This window comes from Podarcis bocagei, assembly GCF_964188305.1.
Source record: "Podarcis bocagei genome assembly, chromosome: 6".
Classification (NCBI taxonomy): domain Eukaryota; kingdom Metazoa; phylum Chordata; class Lepidosauria; order Squamata; family Lacertidae; genus Podarcis; species Podarcis bocagei.
This window is the reverse complement of record NC_138130.1, coordinates 74184239-74201061: the sequence shown is the minus strand read 5'-3', so window position 1 is coordinate 74201061 and position 16823 is coordinate 74184239. Positions and strand designations below refer to the sequence as shown.

Below are 16823 nucleotides of genomic sequence, written 5' to 3'. Positions count from 1 at the left end.
TCAGATGTTCATCAGGAAGGAAGCAGGGATGAATTCAAGCCCCCCCCCTCTTCTTTACCAGAAAGTCAGTCTTCATGGTTGCCACTAATTTGAGCTACCTTTTGCACATGCACACATTTTGCTCAAGGCCAATGGATTTAAGCAGGTCTAACTCTGTGCTGGATTGCGGCCACAGCATACTGCCGCTTTCACATTCTTAAGAATCTGCAGCCTGCATGTTCTCAGGGGCAAACGTTTGCAATGAGGAACGAAGCACACATTCAAAGGATTGGGAAGCGGTCGTTAGCCACGTGACGTGACCTCCATGCAAGGAGGCCCTTTCCATTGGTTGGGAAAGGGGGCTGCTTTTAGCTGGAAAGTTAAAAAGCTGCTCTCCTCCCTCCTACAGGAGTCTTTTATTTTTGCAGCCTCTGTGGCTGCTGTGTGTGTGTGTGTGTGTGTGTGTGTGTGTGTGTGTGTGTGTGTGTGTAAACTGCAGATGGATGGGTGGGAATATGTGATTCTATGTCAAATGTTGTTGCTGTTGTTTAGTCGTTTAGTCATGTCCCATGGACCAGAGCATGCCAGGCACTCCTGTCTTCCACTGCCTCCCGCAGTTTGGTCAAACTCATGTGGTGCTAAACATGTCCAGTATGTAGCTTTCACCAAATGAAATCAAAGCAACCTAGAAGTGTTCAACTCTTGTTCCATCCATTGGTGCTTGTTTGAGATATATCTTTCAGCACCCATGACTCAGTGTCACAACCTTGCCTTTGTTACATGTTCACTATTCCGTATACCTATTTCCAGAGGTCTGTTGTCTGAGCTGTGAGGCAGCAGGGATTATCTAGCAACCACAAACCTCTTCTGTCCTCACCTTCACTTGTTTTCACATAACAGATACAATCACTTGGACTGAAAGTTTTATCTAAAAAGTCATTGTTTCCCAGTACTTATAGATCTAGATAAATGCCTTGAAAGTACCCCAGTTCCTGGTGAAATGACCCACTGCTCACTGGAAAAAAGAACTGGGAAAGTTTTCCTTGGTTTTCTGAGGACTTGGTATCATTTCCTTGCTTAGCTAACACAAAAAGCGATTCTTTTCTGTCATTCTTTGCAGGTACGAGTTGGAAGAGTCCTGCACAGCAAGAAAAGACTATGGGAAGGAGAAGCTTAATTTACATTGCAGGATTCTACACCTTACTCTAGTTCACATCCGCATTGTACATTTTAAACACTCTTATACTGGTGCAACTAGTACATTGCTGAGGGACTTCAACTTATTGCTCCACTGAATTCCTTCCTTGACGTGGATGTGACCAGCACTACTGTTGCTGTACAGTACTCTAAAATCAGCACCACTGTTTCTTTTTCTTTCCCAAATCCTCCTTTAGCTGAATGTTTCAGGTAAGCAAACAGTAAAAGCACATCACATGAGCACCTGATGTGAACCCCGACATAGGCATTATCCAAAGCAAATGTTGAACATGTTCAGTGTACAGCAGCAAACAGATCCCCGCTGGGTTTGCCACCACTTTTCTCTATAACAAGCTGTAAATAATGTTTGAAGTTGTAATTTTATTTGAATGATTGTACATGTTGGTCCAAAAAAATAAAACAAAATAAAAGTCATTAAATGCACCTTTCAATGGTATAGATTTGGAGAACAGGCAGGGGGGAGTTTTTGTTCTGTCCGAGTGTTTTCGTTTACATGGGATACAATAAATATCCTGAAAAAGATGAATGGACATATTGCCCAGCATAGAGTCCTGCTGCTTGTTCGGATGGCATCTGGATATAAACTCTGTCACCTAGCGTCAGCTGAACGACGGCACTCCCAGAAGCTTGGTCCAGGAAGCCTTTCTTGTACTCATCGTACGTGTACATCAGGGGCTCGTTGTTCTTGAACAAAGCCACCCAAACATTCCCCCCTTTACAGTGAACGTGGTAGGCAAAGTAGTAAATCCCTGGGATCTCGCAGGTGAAGATGCCAGTCTGTGGGTTATAGTTCTGCCTGCCATTGTAGAGGAGCTTGTCAAACACCACAGGAACTCCAACCCGTGGGAAAGGTGTGGTGAGCTCAGCTGTGAATGCGGGCATCTCGTAGGAAGCGGCACCGTTCTTGATTTTCTTGTAGCCGTAGGGCGTCTTTGCTCCATCAAGGCCTGGACCCACCTCAGGCAAATATTGTCCCATAGCTGGCGGTGTGGGTTGTATTATGACTGGAGGGCCTGGTGGGCCAGGAGGCCCCGGAGGTCCTTGGAGGCCTGGCTGGCCAGGAGCACCAATGGACCCAGGCTTCCCAGGTGGGCCTTGCATCCCCGCAATTCCAGGTTTCCCTGCTCCTGGAAATCCTGGCTGGCCCGGTAGGCCTCGTTCACCCTTCACCCCGGGAAGCCCGGGAGGCCCAATTGGGCCACTGGGTCCTGCGATGCCTGGGATTCCAGAAGGGCCTTGGAGGCCTTGAGCCCCTGGGATCCCAGGCTCTCCTTTGGGACCCATGAGCCCATGAGTACCAGGCAGACCTGGCAAGCCTTTGTGACCAGCTTCCCCTTTTGGTCCGATTGGGCCAGGTAAGCCTCTTAGGCCTGGAGACCCCACTTCTCCTGGGAAACCAGGCTTCCCTGGGAAACCCTGTAAACCAACTTCACCTTTTGGACCAATTGGTCCTTGAGGGCCAACAGCTCCAGCTTCTCCTTTAGGCCCTTGAAACCCCATAGCACCTGAGGGCCCCATTAACCCTGGCAATCCTGGCTGGCCTGGTTCTCCTGGTGGCCCACCCATACCAGGTGGGCCCATGTGCCCCTTTTCACCCTTAGGCCCAAGTGGTCCTGGAATACCGCCCATGCCACGCTCACCTTTAGGCCCAGGGAAACCTGGCTTCCCAATCCCAGGCATGCCAGGAGGTCCAGGTAAGCCTGGCAAGCCTTGCTCACCTTTCCCACCTGGAAACCCTGGCTGCCCTGGAATTCCATCTTGGCCTGGTTTCCCCACACCTGGAAGGCCAGGAGGACCTTGAATTCCAGGAGCCCCACCTAACCCTCGAGGCCCTGGCTCTCCGGGAAGCCCTGGTTTGCCTGCAGGTCCCTGTGGGCCTGGGAAACCAACCATTCCTGGCTTGCCTACCCCTGGAAGCCCAACAGGACCTGGAGGACCAGGTAAACCAGGTGGACCTTTTAGCCCTGGCAATCCTGGAATCCCAACACCTTTATCTCCTTTTGGGCCTGGGGGGCCTTGCATTCCAGGTTGCCCTTTCATCCCTGGCTCGCCCTTTCCTCCTGGCTGTCCTGGCAATCCTCTATCACCTGGCTTTCCTATTCCAGGGAGTCCATGAGGTCCTGGTTGTCCTTGGGGCCCTGGAATGCCCATAGGTCCAATCTCTCCCTTTGGCCCCATCTCTCCTCTTGCTCCTGGAGCCCCCATCGCTCCTGGTTTTCCTGGCATTCCGGGCATGCCTGGTTTGCCGATCCCTGGATATCCTTGTGGACCTGGTTTTCCTTTGGCTCCCGGCACTCCGTGTCCTGGTATCCCTGGTGGTCCAGGTGGGCCTCTTGGTCCAGGCTCCCCAGGAGGACCCTGCTCACCTCTCAGACTGGCTAATGGAAGTTCTGCTGTACAAAAGAGAAAGAGGGAGCGACAATTAACCATTATGTCAGTTGACTGGCCAATCATCTGAGTACTTCAAGGGGAATTAATATAGTAAGCTTTCGCCTGGATTTGGATTTGATATCCCACTTTATCACTACCTGAAGGAGTCTCAAAGCAGCTAACATTCTCCTTTCTCTTCCTCCCCCACAACAAACATTCTGTGAGGTGAGAGGGGCTGAGAGACTTCAGAGAAGTGTGACTAGCCCAAGGTCACCCAGCAGCTGCATGTGGAGGAGCGGAGACGCGAACCCGGTTCCCCAGATTACGAGTCTACTGCTCTTAACCACTACACCACACTGGCTCTCAGATTTGCTGTTAATGCAGTTGATACCACAACTAGGGTGGCTTGATAACCACAGTCTAAAAACAGCATTGCCATTTTAACAATTAAAAACCATGTTGCATATTTTAAATGGCTATCTCCACCATTTTCAGTGGCACAGTGTTATTCTCTGAATGCATTCCAAATATAAGACTCCTGCTTTCCGATGTACATGCCATAGCTCCCTTCCTATACCATGTTTCAAGTAAGAGTTCTATCTCTTAAGTTAAGGGTGTGTAATGAATTTGGAAATTCTGAATATTTGGGGAATAGGTATGAAACTTCATCAAAATGCAGAAATACATGCCTTAGGTCCCTTGGAAATATTTATAGACATAGTATTTAAAAAACCTTTTCATCATGCCATGCAGAAACCCCTCCAGAAATAACTCTTTATGTTCACTTACTATTATACAAACAAATATACATATTTTCTGTTAGATGACAGAGGGATGGTTAAGAACCGAAGTAGGAAGGAGCAGAAAGGACAGCTCACATCTTGCCAATGTTACCTTTTCCTTTCTTTGAAATCCCCTTCTTTCCAAGCATGGGTATCTGTGGGATTTCTTTGATGTACTGAGGCACATATTCTTTCCCATAGGGTAAGTGTGGCCCCTCCTTGGCCATGTGCTGCATTGGAACACCATCTTTGCCCAGTGGCATGTGAGGTACTTGTTGCCCCAGGGGCTGGTACTGCGGCACTTGGGGAGGCATCTGCTTGATCCCATAATAAGCACCTGCTTGGGTAGGTCTCAGTAGCCCAAGGTAAAGGGATGCAACCGCCGTCAAAAGCCACGTAGGTGCTAGCAACAAAGCCATAACCTGCAACAAAACAGAACAGAACAGCAGTTGCAAGGGAGTGGGAAATGGCAAAGACAATTGTATGGCAGGGATGGAACCAGAGGCATTGAGACGAAGGAGGTTTGTGGTGGCTGCAGTTATCTTAACCTCAGTGCTTTCCTTTATAGTACTGGGTGAAGCAGCTATAGCTGTAGCCGCCATCGTATTCCCAGTGGCACATCGTATTCTTCCCATGGCACTGCATGGTAACAACATTTCAAACATTTTTTATTAAAAGGAAGGAAAAAAGGAAGCTGAAATCAGTCACACCTAGAGTCCATGGGTCCCAGCCACCAAGGCTATCTAGGCTGGTTCCACACCTTCTCCTCCATCATTCGGTCAGCAGAAGATGCCTGGAAGATCAACTTGGAGGACTTGAACTTTCGATCTTGTTGAATTATTTGGTTCCTAGCTATTTTTGTGTGTGCATGTTCACGAAGCCAGTTGCTGGTTTTTTATTGCTCATGCACAGATCTACTGTTGGAGGGGATGAACTCCATCCTATTTCTTGAGATGTAATCCTTTCAAGTGAGCTATCTGGGAAGGGGTTCTTTGACCCTTCAATCAATGCTGCTCTTCCTTTGTCAAATAATGCAACCTTCCTGCTCTTCTGATACGTAACATTGTTAAACCGTGGGATTTGTTACCATGGTGCAGTGATGGCTACCAATATAGGCAGATTTCAAAGAGACAAATTCATGCAGGATAAGGCTGTCAACTGCTAGTCAAGATGGCTATACAGTGCTACATCAGGTTAAGAACTTAATTCGTTCCAGAGGTCTGTCCTTAACCTGTAAATGTTCTTAACCTGAGGTACCACTTTAGCTAATGTGGCCTCCTGCTGCTGCTGCACCACCACCGTGAGATTTCTGTTCTCATCCTAGAGCAAAGTTATTAACCCAAGGTATTATTTCTGGGTTAGCAGAGTCTGTAACCTGAAGCGTCTGTGACCTGAAGCGTCTGTAACCCGAGGTACCACTGTATTCAGAATCAGAGGCAGCATGCCTCTGAATACATCTTGATGGAGAACAGCAGCAGCAGGGGGTCATTTCCCCTCATGCACTGCTTGTAGGCTTCCCAGAAACATCTAGTTGGCTGCCATACTCATGGAAAACAGGATGCTGGATTTGATGCACTTTTGGTTGAATGCAGCAAGGCTCTTCACAAGTTCCCTGAGAGAAAGAGCTAGAAGAAGCTAAGATTTGGCCTAATAGAACTAAACAGAAAAAAGCGGGTGGAAACCTCGAAGCAGTATTTGTAAGTGCACACTAGAGGGGGTGTTTGCTGTACAATTCTATACAATCCCCACTCTTCTGAAAATCCAGATTTTTTGTTTGCATCATAATTAAATTTGAAACAGTCATTTCACGTTGCATTTATATGAAATTCCAAGGGGGGAAATATCTGAAGAGAGGTTGAGAGTCAGTAGCGCTCCACAGTAATAATGGATAAAATCAAACATTTGCAGTCAAGTACGGCTAAGTCTGCTATGTTCAGCATGGCTAGATTTGCTATGAAAGCGATCCAACTTAGAATAGTTTATGAGGACAAATGCTTGGATCAAGGGCTCTTACCTCAAGGATACTTCTTTGTCACTAGAGGCCCAAGTGTCCTCTGTAGCTAGGAATGCCTTCTACCAGCTGTATCTGGTTTGTTAGCTATGAAACCTCCTGGAGAGGGATCACTTGACCACTGCATTGGTAACCTCAAGGCTCAATTACCATACTATGCAGGGCCGCCCTTGGGCCTGGTTAGGAAGCGCTAACTGGTGCAGAATTGCACAGCTGTAGCTGTGGGGCAGGGCACAGTTGTGCAATGACACGGACTTGAAACAGATAGTTTCACCTTAAACAATGTCTATTCTTTTGGGAAAACGCCCACAAAATGGGTAGAAAGTTAAAGCCTCAGGCATTTACAAACATTCTTTACACATTTTTTAAAACTAAGTAGTGAAAGTTAAGAACAAATGTCCCAATACTTGGGAGAGGGGGCCATGCACAGTATTAACATATTTGAGTAATGCATAACGTGCCAGTTCATAATTACACACAGCTTCCATTCTTTGCTTTCTATATTCAGTCGATGTGGATTTAAAAGTCAGCTAATTTAAGACCTGACTTATCAGGCAAAAATGACCAGGAATGTGTGGAATATCACACTCAACGAAGCCCTCAGTATGACACTCTCATCATTTGCATATGTAGATATAATTCCAATGCAACCATTTGATAACAAAACTCTATTTTGTTCTTTTCCCCTATTAAAAACATTTATTCTGCTATCAAGCAGAAAAGTAATAGTTACAGTTTTATCACATTTGCAGATTCACGGAATTTTCACACTTCAGAAAGAATTGCATATATATATATATATATATATATATATATATATATATATATATGCAGGTTTTGGTGTCTTCGGGTGTCTTCCCGTGTAAGAGTTGGGGTGTCTAGGCGACGTTTCGACGAGGTTTCGACGTTTCGCCTAGACACCCCAACTCTTACACGGGAAGACACCCGAAGACACCAAAACCTGCATTCCTGTACCCGTGAAAATCTACGAAAGCATATATATATATATATATATATATATATATTCCTCTTCCCTGGCCATGTTTGTGAGGCTTAATTATGAAAATTATATACCGTATTTTTTGCTCTGTAAGACGCACCAGACCAAAAGATGCACCTAGTTTTGGGAGGAGGAAAACAAGGGAAAAAAATATTCTGAATCTCAGAAGCCAGAACAGCAAGAGGGATTGCTGCTCAGTGAAAGCAGCAATCCCTCTTGCTGTTCTGGCTTCTGTGATAGCTGCGCAGCCTGCATTCGCTCCATAAGACGCACACACATCTCCCCTTACTTTTTAGGAGGGAAAAAGTGAGTCTTATAGAGCAAAAAATTTGGTATATAATTTTCATAATTAAGCCTCACAAACATGGCCATGGAAGAGGATTATATGTGTGGTTCAAATATTTTAGTGCTGAATGTGTGGGTCCTGATTTTTAAAACAGCTTATCTTCATGAAAGAAAATCTGTTATGTGATACACAATTCAGTTATAGTCTTCCTCAGCTTGAGACTGTGTATGCCATTTACATTACAAAAAGAGTTAAAGCTGTATTTAGAATATTGCAATACAGGGGTAAGCTCTGTCTTGTGTTTCCCAACCCAAGTCATCCCACCAATTTCCCCCTGCAAGTGGATGTGCCCCTGATACAAGGGTTACGAGAGAATCGTGAGTCTCCTCCTTGTTCTAATGGACTACAGTCCCTACACAAATCAGCTCTAGGAAAGCGTATCTCATCATGGAGGAGATGAACTGACAAAAATATGGTTTGGGGAAAATTTCTCAGCATGATCCAAGAAGCTCCTTTTGCCCCTAAATCAGTAGACAAATTGCTCCACTGAAGACAACTGGAATGAACTTGCATGTTTTATTTCTAGGCTTAGCATCTCACTAGCAGAGAACAGAGGAGGAATAATGAAAACCTTGGGTTTAATGGATTCTTTGTGGCCTAAAAAGGACACACCTTAAAGTATGGAGCAATTCTACTCTACATGATTCAGTATCGCTTTATATTTACATTTGATTGAATAAGTCAAAGCAAATTAGTAGCACATTTAAGGACCCTGAAATTCCCTTGACCATTTCACTAAACAGCAATGAAATCCTTAAATAAAGGAGTTCAAAAGTAAGCACACCTTTCCAACATTTTAAAACAGAAGATGCACTTCAAACAAAAAGGCTTATGATCACACACAGGGCCCCCGGACGTTTGACGGTCTATTGACCCTGTGCTGCCATTGTGATTGCTTTTTCCGCTGCCACCACGCCGTACCTCACGGGGACACACGGAGTCCAGTCAGTTGTTAACATAAACAAATAATCAAGTTTATTTTTAAATGCAGGAACAAGCTTATGGTTTCAGTTAATTTTTCTCTTGTCAGTTTCTTATTCTTAGTTCCTAACAACTCCAAACTGATTATTCTAACTATCTATCTGACTCCACCTAACAATTCCTCTCACTCTCTCACAACACAACTCTACCAACCCACACCTAAACCTCCCTCTTCCTTCTTCAGCTCCCAAACCTCAACTCTCAACTCCCAAACCTCAACTCTCAACTTTTACTCCCCCCTTGCATTCTCATTGGCCAATCACATCACACCTATTTTAACCCTTTCCTTATGACCCATCCTAGGAGGCAAACGCCACATCCAGTTTTATTTATTTAAATTGATACACCGCCCTTCATCCCAGAGGAGCCCAGGGTGGCATCTTTTGCATTTCCCTTGTTTGATGACTCAGCAATCCTAAAGCTAGTAAATGCAGGTTCTAGTCCATACACTGCAACACTAGTTTTTAAACTAAATAGCATATCGCCTAGAGAGCTGGGAACAAGATTGTGTACAATTACATGAATTATTGTTGCTCATATACTCATTTAAATGCAGATATGCAAAATTATCCATTCTGCTCTACATTTAAAAGGTGTTTTTTGCCCCCTTTTTGTTCTTGTTAATCTGGTTTGAATCAGGCTGTTCAGTTTAATATATTGCAAAGTGCTGACAAAGCAACTTGCAAAAGCAGGATGCAAATTAATGGTTCCACCAATGTTTCAAATATCTAAACAATCTCATTAAAATATCTTGACATTTGAAAGGATAATTGACTGTTGAAATTTTCAGCTTCAAAGCATGCCCCTAATACCTTTAGCTTTTGCGAGATGGTCCTAAAAGCTTACACTTCATTTTCCCCTTTACACAAACCTCTTATAACTATCGTCCCCACGGGATGTCTTTTCTTCTTGCTATTTTGATTTCCTTAAGGGGATTTTGTCAATTTCGCTGTGCTCTCGAAAGCAGGGAAGTGACATTGGCAACAAAGCTCTTTTATTCATTTTTAGGAAGCATGAGGAACGGCACAGCAGATCTGCAAAGGTGAAAGCAGGCTACCTCGAAATAGGAAAAGACCCCCAAGCAGCCTCTACAACATTGCCATGATAGAGTGTGTAGCGTTTGTAAAAGAAAATGCATTTATTGTTGTTCTAGATTTAAAAAATATTACCTCAATGAAAGCATCAGATAGAGTAAATATAATAAATATAGGTAAATACACACAGAGAGAGGTTGAGAGAGAATATCTCAATTCGTCCAGCTATAGCTTGCTGTAAACATTTCATCTGTTGGATGTATGACTATAGACCCCGGAGAAGCGACCGCCGCCACTGCCACCACCACCAAGGACATATGACTAGAAACTGCTATTGGCAGAAGACAACTGGTATATCACACTGATCCTGGCCTGACTGCACTGGCTGCCATAGTTTCTGAGTTCAAGTCAAAGTGCTGGTTTTGACCTACAAAGCTTTAAATGGCTCAGGACTCAACACCTCAAGGACTGACTCTCCCCACATGAATTGACCCAGACCCTGGGGTAGGGGGTGTTTTTGGAGGGGGGGAAGCAAAGTTGTTGAGCTTTTTAGGGGAACATATCCTTGAAATAAATAAGTCTTTGGGATTTTTTTTTTTTAAATTTAAAAGCATTTTTCTTGAAAAATTGCCCCAGTTGCCATACATCTGGGTTTTCCTGGACATTTTGCAAATTCAGCGAAATTCCGCCCGGATGCCATTTTGACAGTCCGATTCCTGGACATGTCTGGGGATAAACCAGACGTATGGCAGCCCTCCCTGCCTGTGTTCATAATCTGAGGCCCTTCTTTGTGTGCCTCCTCCATGAGAGGAATGGAGTGTGGCAACATGAGAATAGGCCTTTTCTATGGTGGCTCCCAGTTTGTGGAATGCTTTCCTCAGGGGGTTCACCTTGCACCTCGGTTACATAGCTTTAAGTGCCAGGCAAAAACATTCCTCTTCAACCAGGCTTTGGGTTGATTAAATAATTTATAGCCTTTCAAACTGTGGCAGGTGTTGGTATTATTTTTGTTTGTTAGTACAGTATGAATTGATATATTTTTATAATGTAAACCTGTGATCCATGGATGAAGGGCAGTATAGAAACAACAACTTATTAGCTCCCAAAAAGTATTATTTGAACAATGGTGATTGGCTCATCAGGGCAAATGAGGCCCTACCCCACCTGCTTCAGTCTGCCCCCAGCTAGTCCCCACATGCCTACTCTCTTCCTTACAACTCCCCCCCCCAGCTGCCCCCCAGCTTCTTCCTCCTTTGTCTCAGTGGTGCCCTTGAATAACTCAGCAGGGACGAAATGGGGGCAAAACAAGAATTAGTAGAACAAGAATTAGTTCGCTCTGCCCATTGTCATCTGTGGTTACCTGTGTCATTGACTCTGGCTCCCCCTACTGTTGGCCTCCCTCCCTCTCGTCATTCCACCCCACCTATCCCAATGGCCATCAGCCACTAGTGCATATGAAGCAGCCTTGAAATGCTTAAGTATGATGCTAGCTTAAATTTGCTTAATATTATTCTTGAATGTGATTCTCTGTTGCAATCCCATGGTTTTACGGCTTGATTCCTTGCCATAAAATACTTTCTTACCCACTTCTTTCTACAAACTAGCAAAACACTGCATTGGCCTTTCATTTGTTCACTTTGATGCTGTGCACACTGTGTTTTCTTAGTTCTTGCCTCCACGCTGCTTTATAGCTTATCTGTCTTTCAGAAAAGTACAGCAAAATTGAAGTTTGTGTCTTGGGCCTGAGCCTCTGCCATGTACAGTAATTCAGCCCACTGTACTTTGATTATCCCGTCCAAGAAGGGGTGGGGAGTGAAAGACAACCGCCTCTCTTATTTTCTTTTCTTTGTATTAATTTTATAGCTCCTTAGAAACCCCAAATCCCAGTCCAAGGGAGATATTCAAACCATGAAAAATGTCTATACAATATTTTTCTTGAAAAGGTCTCTGGCCCTTCAGACCGTTTTTATTGGAAGGCAGCATTTCCCCCACCCAATTGCAAAAGAGAAATCTTGTCTTGTGCGTACGTTCCCTCCAATTCTGGAAGAGAAGGTATGTCTATCCAAAAAAGCAAAATGAAGTGCTACGATCCACCCCAAAGGAAAACAAAGCAGAAAACCACTGGCCACATATGTCTCTCCCCCTCCCATCTCTTTTGCTTTGCTGTTGTCGCCCTTTTCAGGTGTTCACCTTGATCACAGGAGGGATAAACGTGTGCAGGTAGACAAGCATGAGAAGTCATGCCTTCAGTGTTTTGGACCTCACTCTCTAGAACTCCCTCCCACAAGAAGTTAGAAAGGCATTGTCCTTACTAAATGTCAGATTCTTGGTCAAGATTGTCTTATTTATTTATTGTTTTCTCTTTTTGTAAACCACGTTGAGCGTGTGTGTGTGTGTGTGTGTGTGTGTGTGTGTTTGACAAATCAAACAGTGTATACATTTTATGAAATTAAAATAAAATAAAATAAATTTCAGGAAGACTTTGCACCATGAATGCTTCACAGATTTTTTTTTAATGGTTGAGATTTTAAATTCTAGAGGTTTTAAAATTTGGAAGTTTAATTTAGGCTTTACATTTTTGCATATTTCAATGTTGCACTCTGCTTTGAGACCTAGACGGTAAAAAGCAGGATATACAATTTAAAGTAACCCGGGCAGCATTTTAAAAAGCAGAGGCATCACCTTGCCAACGAAGGTCTGTATAGTTAAACCTATGGTTTCCCCAGTAGTGATGTATGGAAGTGAGAGCTGGACCATAAAGAAGGCTGATTGCGGAAGAATTGATGCTTTTGAATTATGGTGCTGGAGGAAACTCTTGAGAGTCCCATGTACTGCAAGAAGATCAACCCTATCTATTCTTAAGGAAATCAGCCCTGAAGGGCAGATCCTGAAGCTGAGGCTCCAATACTTTGGCCACCTCATGAGAAGAGAAGACCCCCTGGAAAAGACCCTGATGTTGGGAAAGATGGAGGGCACAAGGAGAAGGGGACGACAGAGGACGAGATGGTTGGACAGTGTTCTCGAAGCTACCAACATGAGTTTGACCAAGCTGTGGGAGGCAGTGGAAGACAGGAGTGCCTGGCGTGCTCTGGTCCATGGGGTCACGAAGAGTCAGACACAACTAAACGACTAAACAACAACAATTTAAAATAAATAAGCATCCTCTGCATTAACATGCTCTGCATGCTGGGTGCACCCTCTCTTCCTCACCCCCTCCATGCATTTAATGCAAAGGTCTGAAAGATGTTTCAGCTGAATGCTGTTAGAAGAGGACTCTCCTGTCGTTTGATATAGAGAATGTTCTGTAGATTTGATGTAGCCTTGCTTTGACGCTGTAGGCAATTTAAATGATAGCTAATGGCAATGAGACGGATGTAGGATCCAATGGATCCCAGGCAGACTCATTGTCTCCTTGCTTCTGGAATGCTACATTTTGGGGCCTTCCACTAGTTCCCACCAGTGGAACTCCTACCCACCGGACAGGTGGCAAGAGATCAGCTTAGTTAGGAGTGCTGGATAGAGGGGACGCTTCTACCCTACCATAGGAAGCGGGCGGCACTGTAGTCTAAACCACTGAGCCTCTTGGGCTTGCCGATCAGAAGGTCGGCAGTTCAAATCCCCGTGACGGAGTGAGCCCCCGTTGCTTTGTCACAGCTCCTGCCAACCTAGCAGTTTGAAAGCATACCAGCATGAGTAGATAAATAGGTACTGTTGTGGTGGGAAGGTAAATGGTGTTTCCGTGTGCTCTGGCTTCTATCACGGTGTCCTGTTGTACCAGAAGCGGTTTAGTCATGCTGGCCACATGACCCGGAAAGCTGTCTGTGGACAAACACCAGCTCCCTTGGCCTGAAAGCAAGATGAGTGCCGCAACCCCATCTAGGGGTCCTTTACCTTACCTTTACCTTTTTACCTCTACCCAACCATCTCCCTCTCACTATACTTTTTACTTGTTCATTATCTACAACAGTTTGAATGAATTATTTTTCCTGCTGAAATCAACAAAAAGAAGCGACAGTTAGTATTTCACGCCTCCGATGTTGCAGATGAGACTGGTGTAAATCACAAGCCTGTCTGGAAAGAGTGTGGGAACGGAAGACAGTCTTATCTCTTCCGCTGTATGTACTATTGTACTGTACTTTTGCTTTTACTTGTCCGTTTTTTCTTCTCTCAGAGCTGGAGAGAGAGGACGCCATGATTCTCTTTGTCTGTACATAGTGTGTAAATAAATACGTAGATTAGCTCTACGATGTCTCATGCTTCTTGCTGTGTTATGCTAGAAGATTAGTGTGCATATATCATTTGATATATGTCACTGATGCGCACTGGAGAAGAAGGGAAATGCCTTTTACTGTAGTACGCTCGGAGTGCAGGGGCAGCCCAGGGCATTTTTCCAACAGCGACTTCAGTAACAGTAGCCTTTGTATCCCATTGGGGGAGGGGAGAGACGCAGGCCATGGAATAGCTCTGAAAGTGACATATATGGCTGATTCCTGCTTTCCAAAGAAAGCTGAGAAAGCAGGCACACATGTATTGTTTCCTGCACAATTTTAATAGTCTAAAAAGCAGCTGATCGCCGTTCACAGTTCTCTGAATGTATCTGGAAGTGGGATTGTCAAGTCAAAATTCTGTTCACATCATTCACTGGGATGCACAGCTGCCTCAGCAGCCAGTCTGCCCCATACCTGGAGAAGTGAGCATTTCTCCTCCTCCTCCTCCTAAGAGGCTTTGCCTGCCAAGTGTCAGCACTACTGTCAAGCCTATAAATCTTGGAGATTACTTTTGTTTGGAACTTCTCCTGCTATCCTGATGAGGAAATAATGGAACTGCTGAATTCCTCTGGTACATACAAAGCTAAATTGAAAATAAAGTTGAAATGTAATCAGGCACAGATGGTTTTGATATATATTTCTGAGTGGTTTAATCACTGTGTCATTAGTTTGCCAAATAACACGACTGGGATAAGTCAGATCTTAAGCCATATTCTGCTTTTAACAGAAACGATCAAACATGTTGCTTCGCTGGCTGTACGCAAAGAAACATTGTGATTGGGTTTTTTTACCCAGGTACATAGACTGGATGGAAGAAAATACAACAGCCCCAAATGCCCTCTGTATTATTATTATTTTTCAAAGGAAGACTTATATTTTACAAACCTTGATAGACCAAAAAACCAAGGGTTGGGTTTCCCCGTAAAGCCTGTTAGCATGGTGCTTGTTTCTTGCAGACACCAAGCAGTTGACATCAGTGAAAACTAAGCAGGCCTGTAAGTTTGTTATTTTAGAGGTGGCAGCATACAGTGCCAGGAGGAAATTGAATATTTGACTTAAAAATATGAAATGTCTTCAGCTAAGCTGCCTATCCATGAACTCATGTTTGAATCGTTAACTAAAATGGTAAATCCACGCAAAGGCAATTTTGCTTCTGATAAGAAGAACATAAGAAGTTGTCTTATACTGAGTCAGACCATTGGTCAGGATTTGCCACACCCAAGTTTATTGTGTGTTTGCTGCTATTTGCATTCCTTAACAGATTGGAGAACTGGGCCAAAACTAACCTAATCAGTTTCAACAGGGACAAATGTAAGGTTCTGCACTTAGGCAGAATAACCAGCTGTGCAAATATAAGATGGGGGACACCTCGCTTGCCAATAGTACATGTGAAAAGGATCTAGGGGACCACAAGCTTAACATCAATGGTGTGATGCAGCAGCAAAAAAAGCTAATGCAATTCTAGGCTGCATCAACAGAAGTATAGGGTCCCAATTAAGGGAAGTAATAGTACCACTCTATTCTGCCTTGGTCTGACCACACCTGGAGTACGGTGTCTAGTTCTGGACACCACGATTTAAGAAGGATATTGACAATTTGGAACGTGTGCAGAGGAGGGTGACCAAGGTTAGCAAGGATCTGAAAACCAAGCCTTATGAAGAACGGTTGAGGGAGTTGCATATGTTTAGCCTGAAAGAGAGGAGACTGGGAGGAGATATGATAGCTATCTTCAGTATGAAGGAAGATGGAGTTAGCTGGTTTTCTCCTGCTCCAGAGAGTAGGACCCAAGCCAATGGCTTCAGGTTACAAGAAAGGAGATTCCGACTAAATATCAGGAAGAACGTTCTGACAGTAAGAGCCGTTCAACAGTGGAACCATCTGCCTCAGGAGTTGGTGGACTCTCCTTTGGAGGTTTTTAAGCAGAGGCTGGATGGCCATCTGTCATGGATGCTTTAACTAAGATTCCTGCATTGCAGGGGGCTACACTAGATGACCCTCAAAGTCCCTTCCAACTCTACAATTTTATAATTCCACCTGTAAGCAACACCAATTTTAATGGTTTTCCTCTGTAAATTCATATCTACCCAATAATCAAATATATTGGGGGGAAATTGGCCCCATATAGCTCACTCAGGGTCACAGGTGTTTTGGCGTGAGTGGATCAATCATCACTTTCTGCTACTCTCCTTTCCAGGCCCACTGCTTCCTTGAATCTCTGGTTTCTTTTTGGTTATGCTCATAACTATTTCCGGTATGCTCCTGAAGAAGAAGAAGAAGAAGAAGAAGAAGAAGAAGAAGAAGAAGAAGAAGAAGAGGAGGAGGAGGAGGAGGAGGAGGAGGAGGAGGAGGAGGAGGAGTTTGGATTTGATATCCCGCTTTATCACTACCCGAAGGAGTCTCAAAGCGGCTAACATACTCCTTTCCCTTCCTCCCCCACAACAAACACTCTGTGAGGTGAGTGGGGCTGAGAGACTTCAAAGAAGTGTGACTAGCCCAAGGTCACCCAGCAGCTGCATGTGGAGGAGCGGAGACGCGAACCCGGTTCCCCAGATTACGAGTCTACCGCTCTCAACCACTACACCACACTGGCTCTCTGAACAGAGTGTAGCATTATATATGTTTTCTTTTGAACCCTCAGATCTGCACAAAACTAGAAAACTGCAAAAACATACCACATTAAAAACTGTGTGCTGAGCATTTACAATTGCTTGAATGCTGGAAATGCTGGGAATTAAACCAGGGACTTTATGCATTTACTGTACCACTGAGTTTCATCCTTTCCCCAGATATTCAAAGAAGACTCTACGGTATAACAACCCATCACTTGAACGCTA

At 44.3% G+C, this 16823-nt stretch overlaps 1 protein-coding gene across 6 annotated transcripts in view; it reads right to left on the bottom strand.

Moving 5' to 3' along the window:
• Positions 1 to 1537: 1537 nt before the first annotated feature.
• COL8A1 (collagen type VIII alpha 1 chain) overlaps positions 1538 to 16823 on the bottom strand; it is a 95343-nt gene continuing 80057 nt past the window's right edge. For 5 of the 6 annotated variants that reach the window (XM_081198978.1, XM_081198979.1, XM_081198980.1 and 2 more), the window contains 2 exons: positions 4462 to 4771; positions 1538 to 3590 (listed from right to left, as the gene is read on the bottom strand). In XM_081198978.1, the coding sequence (XP_081055104.1) occupies positions 1687 to 3590; positions 4462 to 4768 (2211 nt within the window). In that variant the 5' untranslated portion in view covers positions 4769 to 4771 and the 3' untranslated portion in view covers positions 1538 to 1686. The remainder of the gene's footprint in view (positions 3591 to 4461; positions 4772 to 16823) is intronic. The other variant, XM_081198982.1, reaches the window with a different exon arrangement.